This window comes from Engystomops pustulosus, chromosome 2 (assembly GCF_040894005.1).
Source record: "Engystomops pustulosus chromosome 2, aEngPut4.maternal, whole genome shotgun sequence".
Lineage (NCBI taxonomy): Eukaryota > Metazoa > Chordata > Amphibia > Anura > Leptodactylidae > Engystomops > Engystomops pustulosus.
The window spans coordinates 210,912,881-210,936,075 of NC_092412.1; the positions used below are offsets into that span (position 1 = coordinate 210,912,881).

General features: G+C 43.3%; 1 protein-coding gene across 1 annotated transcript in view; it reads left to right on the forward strand.

The window, feature by feature from the left end:
• Nucleotides 1-230: 230 nt before the first annotated feature.
• Nucleotides 231-23,195, forward strand: part of SMS (spermine synthase) — a 103,684-nt gene continuing 80,719 nt past the window's right edge. The window contains exons 1-2 of the mRNA XM_072137985.1: nucleotides 231-410; nucleotides 13,543-13,663. Of these exons, the coding sequence (XP_071994086.1) occupies nucleotides 362-410; nucleotides 13,543-13,663 (170 nt within the window). The 5' untranslated portion in view covers nucleotides 231-361. The remainder of the gene's footprint in view (nucleotides 411-13,542; nucleotides 13,664-23,195) is intronic.

Sequence of the window (23,195 nt, forward strand, 5' to 3'; positions counted from 1 at the left end):
CACCCCGTGTTGGGGGAGCAGTGGGAGAGCCTGTGCCCCCTGTGCTGCACCCTATCACTGTATGATGTAGATGGCAGTGCACCCCGTGTTGGGGGAGCAGTGGGAGAGCCTGTGCCCTGTGTGCTGCCTGCTCCCCATCACTGTATAATGTACGTTTGTGCCATGGTGGTGGCGGGCAGTGCACCCCGTGTTGGGGGAGCAGTGGGAGAGCCTGTGCCCTGTGCGCTGCCTGCTCCTCCCCGGCTGCTCCGTGTTGTTGCCTCCCCTCAGGTCTGGCCGCTCTCTCTCTCTCCCCAGTCTGTCTGTGACACAGGGCAGTGCAGCAGCGGCCGCCTCCCCCAGGCATGGCACAGGGCTCACTATGGCAGCAGTGCGACAAAACACCCTCGACTTCCAGCTCGGTGGCACAGGTAAGGTCATGGCCGTCACTGGGGGGACGCGCTGTGATAACGCAGCGTATGAATGAGGGGGAGGGGAGTGCGGCTTTATCCCTCGCTGTTGCAGTGCCCGGCATGTGCCCTGGATGTGCCCTTGCCCCTGAAGGTGACCGGTGTGCGGCAGGCGGTGCACGAGGGGCTGCGGGTTTGATCTCATGGTTCTCGTATCACATAGAAGAGGCTCGGGCGGGCGGCTTGTGCAGGGCCCCGCAGCCTCCTGTGCGCCGCCGCCTCCTCGTACCTTCACCCTCAGCTATATATAACCGGCCCGGGGGCACATGCACGGCTTGTTATGGCTCATAATGTTTAGTCTGGCCGCACACATGACCTTTGTCTGCTGCTTCCTCCCCAGTCATGACATAGCAGGAGCCTGCAAGGTGCATGTGCTCTGTCTATAGACATATATATATGTGTCCTGCACAGCCTGGCATTTGGGCACAGGGGTCAGGTGCCCTGCGCTGTCTATGCCAGTCATCTGTTTGTTCTGATGCAGATTGGTCTATAGTCTATGACTGGGTGGTGCAGCAGGTGACCCGTCTACGAATGGACCCGCTGTAGGATCTCAGCACCAGGCACTCATGGCACAGCTACAATACATATAAGCCCTGCCATACCCTTAATAGGTACTTGTGGTTTGGGTGCCCGTCTACCACCTACATCAGTCTTGGCCTCAGTCGGGAACCTTTGGATACCACTGCGGACATCCCTCGTCCTGATCAGACATGGCCCCCTTCTCCCATGTCCACAGCCGGCGTTTGTTTGTTTGTCTCCTATGGTAGTGGGGGTTCAGGGGATCGGGGTCTGTAACCATTTGTCTGATTAAAGTAAGTGCATCCATGTAGGGACCATGTAATTGTCCTGGTAGAGCACACACTATAACATCGGTACAATTTGTCCTTTCTGTTGGAATGATTTTTTCCTCCTGATTATTACCTTTTATTTCAGTGAGAGACCAATGCCACATAACCACGGCCAGACCATGCAATGGCCGGATTTTACAGACTCACTACAGTGCCGAGGACGGCACCCCTGGTAATAGTTCAGCGTTGCTGTTTTACAGGGAAGAAGGGACTCCTTGTTTCATATATCACCATGTAGTCCCACCTCCAGCAGTACATGGTCCATGATTCACAGACCAATCACTCTCGTGTGCCGCTGGCCCAAGACCTAATTCGCATAGCTGTATTCTGCCTGTAAAATGCAGACCAAATGTCGGCCATATTTCTCATCCCGATGGTGCAGTGACTTGCTTCCTCCCTGACCAACTACAGTCCTGTCCTGTGACTATGTCTTATGTAGGGAATTATAGGCCTACCAGAAGGCAGGGACTACGATATATTAGATGACTTTGATGCTAGGGGTCCCAATCCCTCAAGTGTTTAGTCTGGGAAATAAAACCAGCAAACTGAACACAACCGAATGATATCGGCCCAGGAGAAGCCTCCACAACGTGAGTCTCCAGCAGTGGAGTTTGGCTGAAGTGGGAGTAGCATTACATATAAAAAAGGTTCTGATCCAATATACTATGTTTGACCAGACCTCTTTTTTAATATCCGTGCCTATATGTGTTTCAGACACACAGGCTCCTTAAATATGTCTAAATAATACATTTATACTGCATTGGGTCCTGATAACATCCAATGTCATGGAGTAGTTGTTATTTTTGCAGAATGACATCCAGGACAATGGTGATTAAACCTAAAAACCCCAAAGGATCCGGGGGCTATTTCTGTTTTGCCTTACAGATATTGGTGCAAAATATTGATCAGGATCCTGCAGTGTGCACTGAGTGTCTGCTCTCAGGCGTCACCTCTGGTGACTGAGGAGTTGCATCAGCTGATTTACTACAAACCTGTTTATCAGCGCCATCCCTAGTGCACCAGTTATTATCACAATCCTCCTCACACATTGATGCACTAGAGGTAATCGATCCCTGTGTTTTTTGCTATATATCACTGCTGAACTGTACATAACCTAGATTTCAGATGACAACGCTCTAAATAGACCTGCTCCCAGGAGGGATGGTAATTCACACTGCTACATGAATGCATAGTGTAGTGACCATGGCTGGAGATAGGGGGACAGATACCCATTTAGCTTGTTTATCCAATTTCCAGGTTTTAGAAGAGGGAAGGGTGAGTTACAATGTAACATATATACAGTATATAATATCAAAGTTCACCATTCTTATATATAAAGCACTCGTCATATGGTTATAACAACACTTTTTCTCATGCTGAATATTTACCCCATTGGATTTCTGCCACAGTTTCACTTTTCATACAGTAAGATTTTTCAGCATGTATTTGACATTGTGGGAGGAAACAATAATATAGGTAACAGGCTTACTTGCTTATTCTAAATGTATAACGTTAATCCACAAAGTTACAAATTTCTTTTGCAAGTTAAAGCAGTTTTCCATTAAAAAAACACAGTGACCAATTAGTACATTATGGCAACCCACATCGTTCAGTTGTTTGACATTGAAGACAGATCAGTGACGGATGCAGAAGTTGATCGGATGTCACCTCCTCCCCCTCCCCAATCATCTACAAAGTACCTATCCTCTAGATTTTGCCTAAAAACGTTTTTAAAAACAATCTGGGACAACTACAGGAGCAGTGGTTTAGTGTGCCAAATCGCCATGTATCATTTTGGATTGTGGCCTTATACTTGCCAAGAGTTGAGTCTGAGACGTAGTGGACAAACGCCTGATTTTCCGAGCACATGGGCGTTGCATCATACCCTGGATTTATTGCACATGTGCTGGACCAATGAAGATCTCACACCAAGGTGAGTATAAGGCTAAAACACTAGATTGTGCTTGGTTCATGAAACCTGAACTGTGTGGTGGCTGAAATTTTTGGTTCGAACACTTTGTCTGGGCTGGGAGTCCAAGCATCCTAGTGATATAATATTCAGGATTTATATAACTATAAATTTTTGAGTCCAATCACCGGTCTGTAAAATGCAACCAATGTGTGATCCTGGATTCACAGAACAAGTATGTTTATATGTTTTTTTAATCTACTACTACTGGACAGAGAGGACCTTCCTATAAAAATCTTAGGTGGTTTAGTTTCCCAAATCGTACTGACAATAATAAATAGTACTGACAATTACTGAAATATTAAATTAAGGCGGCCATGGCGTCCCCACCCTGCCACACCCGCTTTTCAAAAAGTGGCTTGTGGGGTGTAAAACTCTCTAAAAAAAAGGCATGATAAATGCCCCCAATGTCACAAATTGTGGGTTTAGTTCATCCCTTCCATCTGACTATACTCTCTCGGCCTAGCTGAATATGTGGTTCTTCTCAATTGGGAGAGGGCATGTAACTGAGCAAAAGTGAGCATTAGACATGAATGGCTGATTTTATGAACTCAAATTATAATTGTTATATGCAACTATGAAGTCCCTGTGCACCCAGTATATTTAGAAGGTTCACATGATTTGTTGAAAAATTACAAGTCAACTTATTACATACTACAGAGCTTCCAATGCGGCAGAATTTGGCAGTCAGAGATAAATTTTGATAAAATCAAAATGGTAACCATAGTGGATAGAGAAATTGTACCTCCCTTACTATGCAGGTCAGACGGGTGCTGGGAGTTGGATCTAAGAAAAGGTCATTAGCACAATCCTAGTGTCCTAGTCTCAAGGTGAGGTGAAATTTTTATTCTCAGGTAAGGCACCCAGGCCTTTCTTAAACATGTACAAAGTATCCACCATACAAACCTCCTGCGGCAGAGAGTTCCATAGTCTCACCGCTCTTACAGTAAAGAATTCCCGTCTATGGTGATGGTAGAACCGCCTCTCCTCTAGGTGTAGAGGATGCCCCCTGTCTATGGTGATGGTAGAATCACCTCTACTTTAGGTGTAGAGGATGCCCCCTGTCTATGGTGATGGTAGAACCACCTCTACTTTAGGTGTAAAGGATGCCCCTTGTCTATGGTGATGGTAGAACCTCCTCTCCTCTAGGTGTAGAGGATGCCCCTGTCTATGGTGATGATAGAATCACCTCTCATCTAGGTGTAGAGGATGCCCCCTGTCTATGGTGATGGTAGAATCACCTCTCATCTAGGTGTAGAGGATGTCCCCTGTCTATGGTGATGGTAGAATCACCTCTCCTCTAGGTGTAGAGGATGCCCCTGTCTATGGTGATGATAGAATCTCCTCTCCTCTAGGTGTAGAGGATACCCCTGTCTATGGTGATGGTAGAACCTCCTCTCCTGTTGATGTAAAGGATACTTCCTGTCTATGGTGATGGTCGAATCACCTCTCCTCTAGGTGTAGAGTATACCCCCTGTCTATGGTGATGGTAGAACCTCCTCTCCTCTAGGTGTACAGGATACTTCCTGTCTATGGTGATGATAGAATCACCTCTCCTATAGGTGTAGAGGATGCCCCCTGTCTATAGTGATGGTAGAATCACCTCTCCGATAGGTGTAGAGGATGCCCCCTGTCTATGGTGATGGTAGAATCGCCTCTCCTCTAGGTGTAGAGTATACCCCCTGTCTATGGTGATGGTAGAACCTCCTCTCCTCTAGGTGTACAGGATACTTCCTGTCTATGGTGATGATAGAATCACCTCTCCTATAGGTGTAGAGGATGCCCCCTGTCTATGGTGATGATAGAATCACCTCTCCTATAGGTGTAGAGGATGCCCCCTGTCTATGGTGATGGTAGAATCACCTCTCCTATAGGTGTAGAGGATGCCCCCTGTCTATGGTGATGGTAGAATCACCTCTCCTCTAGGTGTAGAGGATGCCCCCTGTCTATGGTGATGGTAGAATCACCTCTCCTATAGGTGTAGAGGATGCCCCCTGTCTATGGTGATGGTAGAATCACCTCTCCTCTAGGTGTAGAGGATGCCCCCTGTCTATGGTGATGGTAGAATCACCTCTCCTCTAGGTGTAGAGGATGTCCCCTGTCTATGGTGATGGTAGAATCACCTCTCCTCTAGGTGTAGAGGATGTCCCCTGTCTATGGTGATGGTAGAATCACCTCTCCTCTAGGTGTAGAGGATGTCCCCTGTCTATGGTGATGGTAGAATCACCTCTCCTCTAGGTGTAGAGGATGTCCCCTGTCTATGGTGATGGTAGAATCACCTCTCCTCTAGGTGTAGAGGATGTCCCCTGTCTATGGTGATGGTAGAATCACCTCTCCTCTAGGTGTAGAGGATGTCCCCTGTCTATGGTGATGGTAGAATCACCTCTCCTCTAGGTGTAGAGGATGTCCCCTGTCTATGGTGATGGTAGAATCACCTCTCCTCTAGGTGTAGAGGATGTCCCCTGTCTATGGTGATGGTAGAACCACCTCTCCTCTAGGTGTAAAGGATGCCCCCTGTCTATGATGATGATAGAATCACCTCTCCTCTAGGTGTAGAGGATGCACCCTGTCTATGGTGATGGTAGAATCACTTCTCCTCTAGGTGTAGAGGATGCCCCCTGTCTATGGTGAATCGCCTCTCCTCTAGGTGTAGAGGATGCCCCCTGTCTATGGTGATGGTAGAATCGCCTCTCCTCTAGGTGTAGAGGATGCCCCTGTCTATGGTGATGGTAGAATCACCTCTCCTCTAGGTGTAGAGGATGCCCCCTGTCTATGGTGATGGTAGAATCGCCTCTCCTCTAGGTGTAGAGGATGCCCCTGTCTATGATGATGGTAGAATCACCTCTCCTCTAGGTGTAGATGATGCTCCCTGTCTATGGTGATGGTAGAATCGCCTCTCCTCTAGGTGTAGAGGATGCCCCTGTCTATGATGATGGTAGAATCACCTCTCCTCTAGGTGTAGAGGATGCCCCCTGTCTATGGTGATGGTAGAATCGCCTCTCCTCTAGGTGTAGAGGATGCCCCTGTCTATGGTGATGATAGAATCACCTCTCATCTAGGTGTAGAGGATGCCCCTGTCTATGGTGATGGTAGAATCGCCTCTCCTCTAGGTGTAGAGGATGCCCCCTGTCTATGGTGATGGTAGAATCACCTCTCCTATAGATGTAGAGGATGCCCCCTGTCTTTGGTGATGGTAGAATCACCTCTCCTATAGGTGTAGAGGATGCTCCCTGTCTATGGTGATGGTAGAATCACTTCTCCTCTAGGTGTGAAGGATGCCTCCTTGTTATGGTCACAGACCTAGCTATAAAAGATCTTTGGAATGATCCCTGTATGGATCTTCTCTCCTTAGCCATCTTTTTTTCCTAATAAGGACAGTGACATCATCGGGTCCCCCCCTCCTGCTCAGCAGCCAATCCGCTCAGTGAGGCTTGTGGAAGGGATGCAATACGCTGTATCCGCTCCTCATAGCGTTCTATTGTATACTTTGCTCAGAAGGATGGAAAAGGGTAACTTTCTACGTCTTTCTATGCTTCTTTTTTCAGCTGGTCTGACGTATAGTGGTCAGATGGAAGCAACAACTATGCCTCCATCTGCCAATAGATGTCATTGCATATGCTCAGCACATCCGGCTGCTTTCCTGACGTATATATGCTCAGTGTATACATAAAACATGATGTGAACCCAGCCCAAGGAGGAGTGAAATGGAAATCGGCTGTAAAAATCTTCTTGCATGCAGTTGGTCTCTGATTCGAGAAAGTTTGGGCTCCCATGGTGTAGGACCTGCACCTCTAGGACAAGTACTTATAATGTATCCTATGGATATATCATAAATCCCTCAGAAAAGGACGCTGCTTTACGTTTAGGAGCAATAACTGATGTGTAAAGTAATGCTAAAGACTTTCATCCTGAGAGTACATTTGGTAATGTGCATGGATCTGGCAGGGGAATGAATGTGCTTATTTTCTAGCATCTTCTGAGACTTCCATTCAGACCCTAATTAAGCTTGGGGCTTGGCATTTTTTTAAGGAACAACTTGTATCTCACAGTTTAGTTGGAGACTTCTCAACAAAAACTACAGAAAAATGCAGAGAACCCTTTTCTGTAGACGGGAAAATAGACTTGGAATTTGCATGGTCATTTATATTCATGACTGTATAAAGGAGCAGTTCTACCGTACAAAACCTTTTTACATGAAGAAAGTCCCAGTTCAGGGACTCATTTGTGAGCACGTCTGAATGATCTATGGGTTTCTCATACTTACCTTGGTGACTCTCTTGGTTTTAAATCCTAAAACTATGCTCAATTAAAATATCAAAGATTATTAATTCATGAAGTATAGCAGTTCTATTATCTCCCTATATCCCCAATGTATAGTATTCAGCCAGCATTACCTTATAAAGTAGGTATTTTGTAGCTGAAAATATTTTTTCACCTTCTCAAGCAGAAGACACCCTGGATGATTTAACTTCTAAGACCTCCATTAACGTTACTACTACTACTACTAATTCTTTATTTATATAGCGCACACAGATTCCGCAGCGCTGCACAGAACTTGCCATATCAGACCCTGTCTCCATGAGGCTCACAATCTAATCAACCTACCAGTGTGTTTTGGAGTGTGGGAGGAAACCGGAGGACCCGGAGGAAACCCACCCAAACCCGGAGAGAACATACAAACTCTTTGCAGATGTTGACTACTGATGATCAGGCAGGTTTCTCTCACACAGTTTTAACTAGAAAATGGCAGTGCAGCTTCCCAGACAAAAAATATAATGAGAAGGAAACTAATAGTGTCTCCCAGAAGGCAGATCTGTGATTTCTACCTGCCTCTGCTGAGGCATCATGGGATTGATATCAGAATGAGTATTTCTCAGGTCTGTTATGTACATTGCATTCAGATTGTGGTGGGGAGGAGGGGGCAAATTGAGGCTGCATAAAGGCAGAACAAGCAAAAATTTACCTTTAAGAGTCCCGCACGTATATGATATGATCTCATCCCACGCTACTATGCAGTAGAAACCTTACATGTTTTACATTAACAAAATACTGTAAGTGTCAGTTATCTGCCACACTGGGAGTAGTGCATGTATCTAATCACACTCCTAAAGATGGTAAAAACTGCTTGCATTAAAGGAGTTATCCCCAATCAACAGGATATGGGATAACTTCCTAATTGAAGAGGGTCCGACAGCTGGGACCTCAGCAAATTGGAAAATGGGTATTCCTTTCACACAGCATGTGTCCTGTTGCTCCATTCAATTCTATGAGGGCGGCCAAAGGTTACTGAGCATAATTCTTAGCTATCTCCTGGCGAATCCCACAGAACGGGACCCCTCTTCTAATGGCCGGACCCTCACCGATTAGGAAGTTGTTCCCTATCTTGTGAATTGGAGACAACTTCCGAATCAGAGTCATTACCTTTAAGTGCACAGGTGCAAAACGTAACCAATTTATTTTCGCATTGTTACAGACATTGTAATGTTTATATGAGGAGTGGAACTGCATCTGGTCATTATTTGACTTGGATATGCCATTTTTAGCAGTTTTTCGCTTAAAAAGCTCCATATCCAGGTCTTAGTGTTCACTGTGCTAGAGGCAGAATAGGTAGATGTCAGGCGATCCCAAACTCTGTTGCTGTCTCTGAAGCTGCATGGAAGACATTATGGAGGAGTATTACACAGTATATACACTCACCGGCCACTTTATTAGGTACACCTGTCCAACTGCTCGTTAACACTTAATTTCTAATCAGCCAATCACATGGCGGCAACTCAGTGCATTTAGGCATGTAGACATGGTCAAGACAATCTCCTGCTGTTCAAACCGAGCATCAGTGTGGGGAAGAAAGGTGATTTGAGTGCCTTTGAACGTAGCATGGTTGTTGATGCCAGAAGGGCTGGTCTGAGTATTTCAGAAACTGCTGATCTACTGGGATTTTCACACACAACCATCTCTAGGGTTTACAGAGAATGGTCCGAAAAAGAAAAAACATCCAGTGAGCGGCAGTTCTGTGGGCGGAAATGCCTTGTTGATGCCAGAGGTCAGAGGAGAATGGGCAGACTGGTTCGAGCTGATAGAAAGGCAACAGTGACTCAAATCGCCACCTGTTACAACCAAGGTAGGCAGAAGAGCATCTCTGAACGCAAAGTACGTCGAACTTTGAGGCAGATGGGCTACAGCAGCAGAAGACCACACCGGGTGCCACTCCTTTCAGCTAAGAACAGGAAACTGAGGCTACAATTTGCACAAGCTCATCGAAATTGGACAGTAGAAGATTGGAAAAACGTTGCCTGGTCTGATGAGTCTCGATTTCTGCTGCGACATTCGGATGGTAGGGTCAGAATTTGTCGTCAACAACATGAAAGCATGGATCCATCCTGCCTTGTATCAACGGTTCAGGCTGGTGGTGGTGGTGTCATGGTGTGGGGAATATTTTCTTGGCACTCTTTGGCCCCCTTGGTACCAATTGAGCATCGTTGCAACGCCACAGCCTACCTGAGTATTGTTGCTGACCATGTCCATCCCTTTATGACCACAATGTACCCAACATCTGATGGCTACTTCCAGCAGGATAATGCGCCATGTCATAAAGCTGGAATCATCTCAGACTGGTTTCTTGAACATGACAATGAGTTCACTGTACTCAAATGGCCTCCACAGTCACCAGATCTCAATCCAATAGAGCATCTTTGTGATGTGGTGGAACGGGAGATTCGCATCATGGATGTGCAGCCGACAAATCTGCGGCAACTGTGTGATGCCATCATGTCAATATGGACCAAAATCTCTGAGGAATGCTTCCAGCACCTTGTTGAATCTATGCCACGAAGAATTGAGGCAGTTCTGAAGGCAAAAGGGGGGCCAACCCGTTACTAGCATGGTGTACCTAATAAAGTGGCTGATGAGTGTATGTGATTGAAGCACTTGTTACTTACTGGAGCCTTCCCTTCTCCATTCCTTTTTGGGAAGATATAATTTGATCCTTCAGTTAGATGACAATTCACTCTTTTTGGGAGACCAAGATGGATTGAACAGATTTCAGAGCTCGTGAAGAGTTTATTCAGAAAAGACATTTTCCTTGATAAGGATTTGTTACAAAATGTTTATACTTGCTGTACAATGTGATAAAATTGATTTATTTACAAAGCAAGAAATCAAACCTGTCATCAGGAGTCCTTTTTCTGGCTCCCCCTTGTCCCCTTAGAGAATATTGTATACATTGACAAAGAGTTTTTATAGTAAAAGTGTCTTTTTGTGGAAAAAAGATAAGTGAGATGAAAGTGTACCTCTCTGTATGAAGAGCGGTGTCCATATTCCCAGCCAGTAGCCAGTGAGGAGTGGTCCCCCCCCCCCCACCACTTTGTCATACATCAATTTCAAACTGAAAAAAATCTCCCATGTCCCCTATATCTCCTCCCCCCATTGCTTCCCCCCTCAGGATGTCATACATGTCTACAGGGTCTGCTCCAGGTACCAGTAGGCCCTTGGGGCAACAGAGCCTCAAAATATTCCCTAGTTTATCATGGCAAACAGCCCTCTCATGGTTATTTCATATACAGTCCCCTCAGCTCCTTATGTACAGCCTTATGTGGGCCCCCAGCAGCCCTGGGTCCCTGCACTTCCCCGGCTATGCCCAGTGCTGGCGCCGGCCCTGCATGTCTGCCCCACTCCTCACTGGCCACACCTATGGGACTAGGGACACCGCTCTGCCTACAGAAAGGTAAACTGTCATCTATTTTTTGGAAAAAGACAGTTTTACTATAAAAATCTTTTTTTTTTTAAGTATTTTTTTTAATTTATATTAACAAAACAATAAGGTTACATACAGTAATTTGTGTACTTTGACAACGTGTTTGCTATTCTCTATGGGACATGGGGGAGACAGAAAAAGGACTCCTGATGACGGGTTCCCTTCAAGAGGTTGGCAAAGTTTTACCAATGATTTTATGTCCTCAGAAAAGCCCGGTAATAGATCATTGGTGGGGGAAGCTTCACATCTTCTTAGAAGTGAATTGGAGAAGTAACTGAAGTTCCGTCATAAAAAAGGGATGGAGCACTTACTGCTTTTGGCTCCATGTCCATATGCAGAGCCTGGATGCCTCTCCCAAACCATCTATTGATGGCCTAACCTGAGGATAGTCCATTAATAGTAACATCTAGCCGACCCATGTAAGAGCTGGTTAGCTGATGCAATCTCTGAGCCATTGTATTCAGTAATCATTGTGCTGATGCTACATAAAAAGACGTTCTCTTACAATTGGGGGCGGGTGTATTTATTTTTGACCATATTTGGCAGGACGAAGATGTGAAATTGAATTTATTCCTTCCTAGTTCTTCCTGATGGAGAGCAGCCAAGGCGTTTATAGAACAATGCTGGCATGGACTTCTCATTTGTCTGCTCTAAATGTTGCTTGTGCATTGCTGGCATACTGTACTTATCTGACGCTCTCTTTTCACTGATTCCCACTCTTGTTTGGGTCTGATGCAGATTTCTCTAGAATGTTATTTAAACTTTTTCCAAGGTGACCGGATGTCTGGTGAATTGCAGAGAAGTCATTGTAGTTTATAGCTTTAATAGTTGTATTATATAGTTGTATGTATAATAAATATGTATTTTTTATTTTTTTTTGCTATAAAAAAAAGTCAAAAAAAGGTTTCAAAAATTAAAAATAATGAGCTGTGTGTGAAAAGGTATACGACTGCGGTGACATATAATATGCTATATTTAGCACAGTTAGGGGAGTTGTGTCACATGATAACTGATCAATATGGGTCAAACTGCTGCTATTGGGAGAATGGGGGGAGGAGTGCCCCATAGTGCAGTGTACATGCTCAACCTGTGCTCCATTCCTTTCCAAGGGACTATCACCACTTACTGTAGGTCATTCTGTAAGTTGCACAGGAAGGGATGTAGCACAGGTTGGGCAAACACTCCTACGCTGTATTTGAACCCTTATCAATCCTATACTGGGGCGTAAATATTGATGATCGGTGCTCCCGTCTCTGTACACTGAGTGGAGTCTCACGTGAAGCCACTAAGGACAGCTGATTGGCGGGGCCTAACCTCATACTGATGACCTAAAAATTGGTTGTCCATATAAATGTCCAAAAAACACATTATAGGGGACTAGTAACATGCAGTCTTGTCTGCATGCAGCATGATATAGACAAGGAGGAGCTGAGCAGATTGATATATATGTATGTGAGAAAAGATTTAGGCCACGTTTACACTGTGTGTTTTGAGACACAATCCTATGGTTTTGCATGCTGAGGTAACATCGTGCAGAACGGGATGGAACCGCAACGTAACCTCAACACGTAATCACAGGGGAAGCCAGTGTGAACACGGCCTGAGTCTTACTTATCTTTTATTCGTTTCAACCTCTTCTTATTGTAGGAGTCTAGTGGGCAGGAATACTTACTGATACTTACTGGCTGCTGCTCTCCTTGTGCACCCACGAAAACACATCAGCTGAAAAAAGATCTACCCACTTTACTCCTAAAAACAAAGACTGCTGCAATGGAATTTAGATTTGTATATGAAAAAGCAGATCCCCCTGCTGTATAATATTCTGCTTGCATACAGGACAATAGTGTCTGCTTTGTCACTCCGTCTTGATAAGATGCTGCCGGTAGATAGAACTCTGTGTACAACCCGCTTAATACCTCCTGCTCTATAAGATGCTGCCGGTAGATAGAAGTCGGTGTACAACATGCTTAGCACCTTCTGCTCTATAAGATGCTGCCTGTAGATAACACATGTTTATTTTTTAAAGCTGCTGTTGCTCTATAAGATGTTGCATGTAGATAGCACTACGTGTACAACCTGCTTCATAAGATGATGCCCGCAGATAGGACTCTATGTACAATCTGCTCAGCTCTACCTGCTCTGTAACACTCTGCTTGCAGACTATACTGAATATACAGTGACAGGTTTCCATTACATCAGGTATTCTTGATTGTTTTTTTTTTTATTTATTCAAAATATATCTCACTGATATATGCTGGTCTTATGTGATCAGACAGAAACCTAATAATGACTTTCGGGGGTAATACATTTCTTGTGATTTGGATCCTTTTACAACCCCTGTACCTTAAATAGTCAGTGAATGGCCTTGAGGTGTTATATAAAAATGATGATTGTGGTGGAGGCTGTGACCAATGGTAAACTACTGAAGGTCAAGATGAGGTCATAAAAATAAGGAATATCTGTTTTTAGAAAAATACATTTTAGTATGAAATAATTTATATAAATTTTTTTAATTATTTTCAGTTGACGGAAGTGCCATTATCAAAGAGCTACATCCCTTATTTCAGGAGCAGGGAATGACAGAGACTGTACATAGCTGGGAAGACCATGGCTACCTGGCCACATACACAGCAAAAAACGGGAGGTAAGAAAGCAGACATAACACAATGAATCCGCGGATGTCCATTACACATTTAATAATAAGAGAACATGCTACCGGGCAAGACTGTGACCTATTTGCCAATTTTGAGATTCTCGTTATTGTTTCTTTAAAGGGATGCATCGACTATTTTCTTTTTTTATCTAATAAAACAAATGGTGAAACATTTCACTTTTTTGTGTAAATTACCGAGATAAAGAGATAGAGACCTGATGACGGGTGTCCTTTAAGAAATTTGTTTCCCCATATATTGCTTACTTATAACTTAAAATACTCAAAAACTAAGATGCACTCTTCAAAGCGATGTCCAGGTCTGGAGACTCCGCCTGTGTGTAGACATGATGTCTGGGACCACGCTTATGCCTAATGCAAATGAATGCAAATATGTATCTCCGGAGTGATTTGTGTTCCTGAAGTCCTGCCATTAGTAAAAGATTTTGTGTTCAAAATACCTATAGTGTGTACACAGATATTTTACTATGATGAAACTGTTGGTAGCAAAAATCTGAACCTTTACATTTTAACTAGGCTGCACAACAAGTGATCTGTTACTGTTAAAGGTTGAAAAAAAATTTAAAACATAAGAAAAAAAAAATAGTCTTGTTAATACAGACCCACTATATCCTACATCAGTGGTGGCGAACCTATGGCACGGGTGCCTAAGGTGGCACTCGGAGCCCTTTCTGAGGGCACTCAGGCCATTGTCCAAGGACAGAGTTCACCAAACACTGAACACTTCAACTTATGAGATGCTGCTCTCAGCACTATTTTAAAGTGACATTTTATTGGCTGTTTGGAACTGCGGGGAAAGTAAGAAGGGGTTGACAGAACCGCATTATCTATGGAGGTCTTCCTGCTGGACCCACCATTCTTCCTGTACAGAGAGACCCTGGAAAGAAGCTACAATGATTTTGCCTTGAATTTGCCTTCCTTCTGTCAACTATATAGTGGCCTCAGGTAGAACAGGTAGCAGTAAGTTACTTTATAAAATTCCATGCTGGCACTTCACGGTAAATCAGTGGATTTTGGATGTAGTTTGGGCACTGTCTGTAAAAGGTTCACCATCACTGTCCTACATGATCAGTATTTGTACATTATGTTTTAGTGTTTAGCCTCAGCTCTGTTCACATTTCCCACAAGCCTCAGGTGTCCACTGATCTGTTTTTAACCACCTCATATTACCTGGAGACTCTGCTTTCCAGGTAAAAGCCAATAGTGGTTGTCCGTCTGAAGCACATTTTTCGGGTCTGAAAGAAAACTGCGACAAGTTGCGTTTTTCATTTTGAACAAAAAATTCAGGATGCAGATCTAACCTGAAAAAGGTCAAAGCGATTGACTGCAGCATTATTATTCATCCATCCTGAGCCAATACAGGATTCATTTCTTTATTCCATAAAATCACAATACAAATAGTGCTGTGAGCTCTGTTTGCATACAAATGAATCTCCTACAGAGAGCATCCCCACCTTAACCCCTTAAGGACCCGTGGTGAATCTATGTCACACCGTTGTTAAAACTGCAATCAGTAATCACAAGCTGAGCCTTCTCCAAACATGGCTGGTGTTTTACTACTTTATGCTGCAAACACCCACTGCTAACACACAGCTCATCAATTGTGATGGTGACTCATGGACGGATTAGATCGCCCCCCATTCCCCCCTTTATCAGGCAGGACTCTTACTGGGAATCCCATGGCTGTCGTTGCATGACCTGTCTACTACACATCCACAAAATTTCCAATATACTGCAATGCAGTATTGCAATTTATTGGATTAGTGATCCGACCCCCTAGGGAACAAGGCCTTAAAAAATATTGGAAAAAAAATTAAATGAAGTGGGAAAAAAAGGCTTAAAGTTCAAATCACCTCCCTTTTCTTAGAGCAGAAATAAAAAAAAAATTCATAAATATGTTCATAAAGACGTCCCACGATCCATCAAAATATAAAAATGCGGTGAACTCCAAAATGTCCAAATCAACACTTTTTCTCCATTCTGCCACATATAAGCATTTTAACAAAATGTAAACAAAAGGTTGTACAGTCCCAAAAATGGTAATAATGAGAATGTCAGCTCATCATACAAAAAGTGACATCTTACACAGCTCTGTACATTATTAGCCTTTAGAATATGGCGATTTTTTTTTTCTTGATTCTTGTAAAGGTATTAAAACAACAAACATTTAAATTCAGTATCTCTGTGATCATACTGACCCAAAGAATACAGGAGAGGTGCCATTTGGGTCACACGGTTAAAGCCATAAATATAAAACCCATCAGAAAATGGCGCAACTGCATTTGGAATTTTATTTTTTCAGCTTCCCTGTACATTGCATGAAATCTCAAATGATGACACTATGAAGTACAATTTCTGTTGCAGAAAAGTCCTCACACAGATCAATAAGAAAGTTATGGTTTTTGGAAGATGGGAAGTGAAAAAATAGAAAGAATAGAAATGCAAAAATTAATAAGGACCAGGACTTAAGAGGTTAAAAGTATGTGGTGCCTCTGTTTCTGTATATAGGCTTTCTGCACTGTTTGTGCCCTGATGGGAGAAAACAGAAAGTCACTGCTACACACCTCTGCCGATAGCTTATCTCCATAGAACACAAAAGAATCCAACTGCCTATTCCTTCCATCTTCATATATCAGCAGATTAAGGCAGCACCTGACACATGACATGGACACTTTGAAAACATGAACAGGTTCAGCACACATTCAACTAATGTGTATTACTAGCAGAAGATCTATCGTCATCATGGAGTAGCAAAAAATGTAAAACCCTGGTTCAGTGGTTCAGAACCATCATGTTATAAAGTGCAAAACATGATATAAAAAAGTATACATATTTAAATACCATATTGTTTGGTGCCATTAAAACATCACTTAAAGGGGTTTGCCAATGAAAGAAAATCCTCAAATTTCCATTCCCCTAGTGATGTTTACACAATGACGATTTAAACCCCTTACTTTACAATTTTGGGCGGGGACTCTCTAAGCAGATGCATTATGATCCCACTAGTTCTGTGAGATGCTGTGTGCTAACAATGTGGTTAGATTATCAGGTTCCAGATTTATGTACACTTTCATTTAGCTTCTGAACATTTACTAGTATCTGACACATAGAAAAAGAAATGTTGGGATTCATAGGGTGCATATTGCACATGACATTCTCAGCTTTGCTATAACAGCCATAACATATACACTGCTATATGCCTCCCTCCCCTGGATAAAAACCTTATCTCTCTGTAGATTGTGGCTTTGCTCTCCTCACAATGTATTGCTTGCCGACAGGCAGTCTTGGCGTGAGCTCGTCTTGGAATGCAAGGGTGGGGGCTGGAGGCATGGAGAATCTCTGTGCAACATCAGACAGGGGAGCAATATTTCCTCCTGACCCTAAAGTCAGAAGATTTAGGGTCGAGTCAGTTTTTGCGTTATTCACACACCGCACTGTAATAGTACCGCCTGCTCTTGTTCGAGTACAGTATTTTTCGGACTATAAGACGCACCGGAGTATAAGGCTGACCATCAATAAATGCCTGCTAAAACGTCTAGGTTCATGTATAAGGCGCACCTGATTATAAGGATGAATGACCAGCAGGTGTCAGACCTGTGCACAGTTCAAGGCAGCTGTTGTCTGTAAGTGCGGTTCATATATAAGGCGCACTGGACTATAAGGCACACCTTTGATTTCTGAGAAAATCAAAGGATTTTTAGTGCACCTTATAGTCCGAAAAATACAGTAGCTAAGAGATGGGTCATGCACCGCTCATTCCCTCTCAGACATCACCGGCCAGCTCCTAGCTCCGCGGGCGGGAGCAGGTGGTACTATTACAGGGCGGGACATGAATAAATTAAAAGCCAGTAATGGCAAGAGGTGCTCAGCCTAATATTTACATATTTTGTTTATTTCAGTGAAACTGATGGTAGATGTCCTTCAACTCTCATCAAATTTGCATAAATGAATAGTGCAGATGATGATAATAAACTCTGTGATATACTTTATAAAAAATTATGTTCCCGTGTCCTTTTTTTCTTATTAGAGCAGGTTGTCCTGTGTCCACTGAAAGCTGAGAGATAAATGAACCTGATAAAGTTTGTAATGCCTTGAAGCATAACTCTATATAACCACAAAAAAAGACAAAGATGGATGGATCAAACTATCGTAACAATATTTATTAATTCCTCGACAGACAAAATATGCAGGACAAACAACATAAAAACACTTAAAAATACATCCAACGGCTGTATATGGCTGCCCAGGGCTGATGGTGCCCTGAACTCCCTACCCCAAGCTTATCAATCAAATATCTGCATACAGGAAATGGGTACAATTTAAATTCAAATATAAACAGTAGAATGTCAATAGAATATATAAAGTGACCTGTGCAGAGAAAAGTGCGTTAATAATGTCCCTGAGCCTGATCATACAATACCAAAATAATCACAAGGTGTGCAAGGTAAATAAAGGAAGCGAGCAGGCTAACAGGAACAGACGGGGGGAGTGAGGTAGCAAAATAATCACAAGGTGTGCAAGGTAAAAAAAGGAAGCGAACAGGCTAACAGGAACAGATGGGGGGAGTGAGGTCAAGACAATCTCCTGCAGTTCAAACTGAGCATCAGTATGGGGAAGAAAGGTGATTTGAGTGCCTATGAACGTGGCATGGTTGTTGGTGCCAGAAGGGCTGGTATTTCAGAAACTGCTGATCTACTGGGATTTTCACGCACAACCATCTCTAGGGTTTACAGAGAATGGTCCGAAAAAGAAAAAACATCCAGTGAGCGGCAGTTCTGTGGGCGGAAATGCCTTGTTGATGCCAGAAGTCAGAGGAGAATGGGCAGACTGGTTCGAGCTGATAGAAAGGCAACAGTGACTCAAATCGCCACCCGTTACAACCAAGGTAGGCAGAAGAGCATCTCTGAAAACACAGTAGGTCGTACTTTGAGGCAGATGGGCTACAGCAGCAGAAGACCACACCGGGTGCCACTCCTTTCAGCTAAGAACAGGAAACTGAGGCTACAATTTGCACAAGCTCATTGAAATTGGACAGTAGAAGATTGGAAAAACTTTCCTGGTCTGATGAGTCTCGATTTCTGCTGCGACATTCGGATGGTAGGGTCAGAATTTGGCGTCAACAACATGAAAGCATGGATCCATCCTGCCTTGTATCAACGGTTCAGGCTGGTGGTGGTGGTGTCATGGTGTGGGGAATATTTTCTTGGCACTCTTTGGGCCCCTTGGTACCAATTGAGCATCGTTGCAACGCCACAGCCTACCTGAGTATTGTTGCTGACCATGTCCATCCCTTTATGACCACAATGTACCCAACATCTAATGGCTACTTTGAGCAGGATAATGCGCCATGTCATAAAGCTGGAATCATCTCAGACTGGTTTCTTGAACATGACAATGAGTTCACTGTACTCAAATGGCCTCCACAGTCACCAGATCTCAATCCAATAGAGCATCTTTGGGATGTGGTGGAACGGGAGATTCGCATCATAGATGTGCAGCCGACAAATCTGCGGCAACTGTGTGATGCCATCATGTCAATATGGACCAAAATCTCTGAGGAATGCTGCCAGCACCTTGTTGAATCTATGCCACGAAGAATTGAGGCAGTTCTGAAGGCAAAAGGGGGTCCAACCCGTTACTAGCATGGTGTACCTAATAAAGTGGCCGGTGAGTGTATAGTTCATTAGGATGCGTGGATATTCTTATATGGAGATTACTTTGGTAGTGCCTGCTCGTTTTTTGTTTTGTTGATTAAAGCATAACTCTGTAACCTTCAGATAGCCTTTTACAACAATTGCAACAATATATAAATCATGATACTTGCTTCTTCCTAGCATGATGTCTATCAGCCCTACTTTTAACTCCTTAAGGACGCAGGGTTTTTTCGCTCATTTCTCGCTCTCCACCTTCAAAAATCCATAACTTTTTCATTTTTACGTGTACAGACCTGTGTGAGGGCTTATTTTGTGCGTAACAAATTTTACTTTCCCGTAATGTTATTTATTTTAACATGCCGTGTACTGCGAAGCTGAAAAAAAATTCCAAATGCGTCACATTCTTGTGGGCTCAGTTTTTACGACTTTCACTCTTCGCTCCAAATAACACGCCTACTTTATTCTTTGGTTCGGTGCGATTGCGGTGATACCAAATTTATATAGGTTTTATTGTGTTTTAATACATTTTCAAAAATTAAACGAATGTGCACAAAAAAGAAAAACTATTTTTTTCCATCTTCTGAAGCTAATAACTTTTTCATACTTTGGCGCATGGAGCTGTGTGAGGTGTCATTTTTTGCGAAATGAGCCAATGTTTTCATTGCTTTCATTTTGAGGACTGTGCGACATTTTGATAATTTTTTATTCCATTTTTTATGTGATGTAAAAAGGTGTAAAAGTCGCATTTCTGACATTTGGGCGCCATTTCCCGTCCCAGAGGTCACCGCCAGCCGTAACCAGTTTTATATTTTGATAGATCGGGCATTTTGGGACGCGGCGATACCTAATGTAGCTGTGATTTTTACTGTTTATTATTTTTTATATCAGTTCTAGCAAAAGGGGGGTGATTTGAATTTTTTATATTTTATTAATTTTTTTTATTTTTTAAACTTTTTTTTTTTTTTTCACTAATTCTTAGACCATCTAGGGTACATTAACCCTAGATGGTCAGATCATTCCTACCATATACTGCAATACTTCTGCATTGCAATAAATGGCATTTTTGCAGCTCATTCATTACAATGAGCCACTGGCTCATTGTAACGAATCTGCAGAAGCCAGATAGCCTCGGGTCAAGACCCAAGGCTACCATGGCAACCAATCGCAGCCCCCCGATGACGTTCGTGGGCGCGGCGATCGTAATAAAGATGGCGGCGCCCGCGCGCCGCCGTCTTTTAAATGCTGCCGGCGACTTTGCTGGCAGCAATGAAAGGGTTAATAGCCGCGATCAGTGCAAGCCCGTGAGCCCTCTTCATACATTCCCTCTACCTCTGCGCCGTAGAGCTAGGGCGCAGAGCATTAAGGGGTTAAAAAAGTCACCAGCTTTTCAAGTGGGCAGTACTTTCTGGTTGTGACATCAGAGAACTACTGACAGAGCAGTTTCCCTCACTTCCCTTAATGCCGAGTCCTTTCACATTCACTAGCACAAGCAGCCCAACTTATCAGGCTGAAGCTTCTCCCTAGCGTTACTGCTGTACAACACAGATGTGACCCACAAAGTACACGGTACTCACATCAACTTACATGCATTACATTTACAGTGACTCATACACACTGATTATAAGGCACAGTCACTTAGCCTCTTTAGTAATGATTTAGTATTTTTGGGTATCAATTTGGTTTGCACTAAACAAGGAAATTACATTTTACATTTTCAGGCGCTGTAACGAATCATAATAAAACAAATCAAGAATTGTCTTAGTGAATATAGGGTTATTGTCTTTGTAGTCATCCTTGCAGCAGATGATTGTGTGATTTAGTTTGCTGATGCTCTGGAAATAATGAAGGGATTAACAAGCTCTAATAAACGTGTTATTTATTGCTTTCCTATGCCCTATCCTGAGGATGGTCGTGATCGGCTTTCTAGGTCACTGAAGGCTCTGGGGTATTTTCTCACTTTGGTTGTTTTCCATTTTTGAACCATTTTCTTGAATACATCTGTCAATGAACCATTTAACAGATTGCATTATATAATGTGCTTTTAGCTTGGTCCCTGCAGCTAAGTAATGCTCTAAATGGCAAAAATAATTTGGTAGATAATTGGAGTCTTCAGTTTAGATGGAATGGGCTCTGGGAGTTTTGTGTCCTGCTTTAGAACCTTCACACAAGGCAAATATAAAAGATCCCCACATAAAAATGTTCAAAGAAGCACGAGGTGCATTTTCTCCATCTTTCTCATTCATAGTTGACCCCGACCCCACAAATACTTTTGAGTACTAATTCTTACACACAAAAGTCTTCCTAGAAGAGGAAGATCTTTTTATCTCCTACATCGGTTTCAAAACATTGCAATGTGCAAAATGTTTAACGGAAATTGACCACTCAAACAAAAAAACATAGAAAATACTCACCTCCACTTCTCTTCATCTTGATCCTGGCACTGTCCATCGCTAGTCTTGACACTCCCGGATCACCTAGCAAAGATCAGCATGGGAGAGGGAGGAGCGGGGGTGTGCATTATTAGAAGCCCGGATGTTACTAATGACTTTGGTGTTTTCAGTTTTTAAAAACTGTCCAACCATTAAAAAGATATGATCCCACAAGTGTATATGTGCATTAGCTTATCTTAGCCAAGGGGGCAATAACCTTTTTCTTCTGGCATTGTATCTCTGTGCGTATGTGAAAATTAAAGGTTGCCACCCCTTTAACTAGTATGAGCTAATTCATGTACATCCTTTGAACGTGCAGACAGATTTTACAAGGGGCAAGTTAGAGGGGTTGGTCACTAATACAAATGTTTACCAGGGCATGTACAAGACCCTTATAGGGTCACATATAGTGTACTTACCCTCTTTAACTTTCTTTGTAGTTGTAGAAAGCTCGGGTAATTTTATCCATTGGAAGCAGGACTTTCTGCGATGTACCTTGTCCTACTGATGCCTTGCATGTCAATGGGGGCCGTACATTTATTACTGTATGCCCTTCACAAGCACTTCTAACAACTTACATGGGAAATGTTATCACGAACGGAGCTTGTATACAGTAAGGAGTACACAACCCCTTCATTTGCTGAAAGTTGGCAGGACAAGGAATATAACAAAGGTCACCGTATTTGGGTTTATATTTACCCTAGTAAACTAGTACCCTAATCACCAACCCCGTTAATTAGGGTCACGGGGGAAATTACATGGTGTACTGTATATACGGAGTATAAGTTGGTATGAATATAAGGCACATAATTTTACCACAGAAAACTGGGAAAACTTATTGACAGCCTCCCACTCTAATGAAATGTCCAGCATTCTCCCCTCACTAATGAAATGCCCAACAGCCCTCCCTCACTAATAAAATGGCCAGCAGGCTCCCCCACTAATAAAATACCCAGCAGCCTCCCCTCACTAATGAACTGTCCAGCACCCTCGCCTCAATAATGAAATGTGTAGCAGCTTTCTCTCATTAATGAAATGCCCATCTGCCCCTCCCTCCCCCAATGAACTGCCCAGCACCCTCCCTTCAGTAATGAAATGCCCAACAGCCTCCCATCACTATTAAAATGACCAGCAGGCTCCACCACTAATAAAATGCCCGGCAGCCTACCCTCACTAATGACATGCCCAGCAGTGGCCTCCCGCCACTAATGAAATGTCCAGCAGCCCCCAATCACTAACGACATGCCCAGCAGTGGCCTCCCGTCACTAATGAAATGTCCAGCAGCCTCACCTTGCTAATGACATGCCCAGCAGTGGCCTCCGTTCACTAATGAAATGTCCAGCAGCCTCACCTTGCTAATGACATGCCGAGCAGTGGCCTCCTGTCACTAATGAAATGTCCAGCAGCCTCACCTTGCTAAT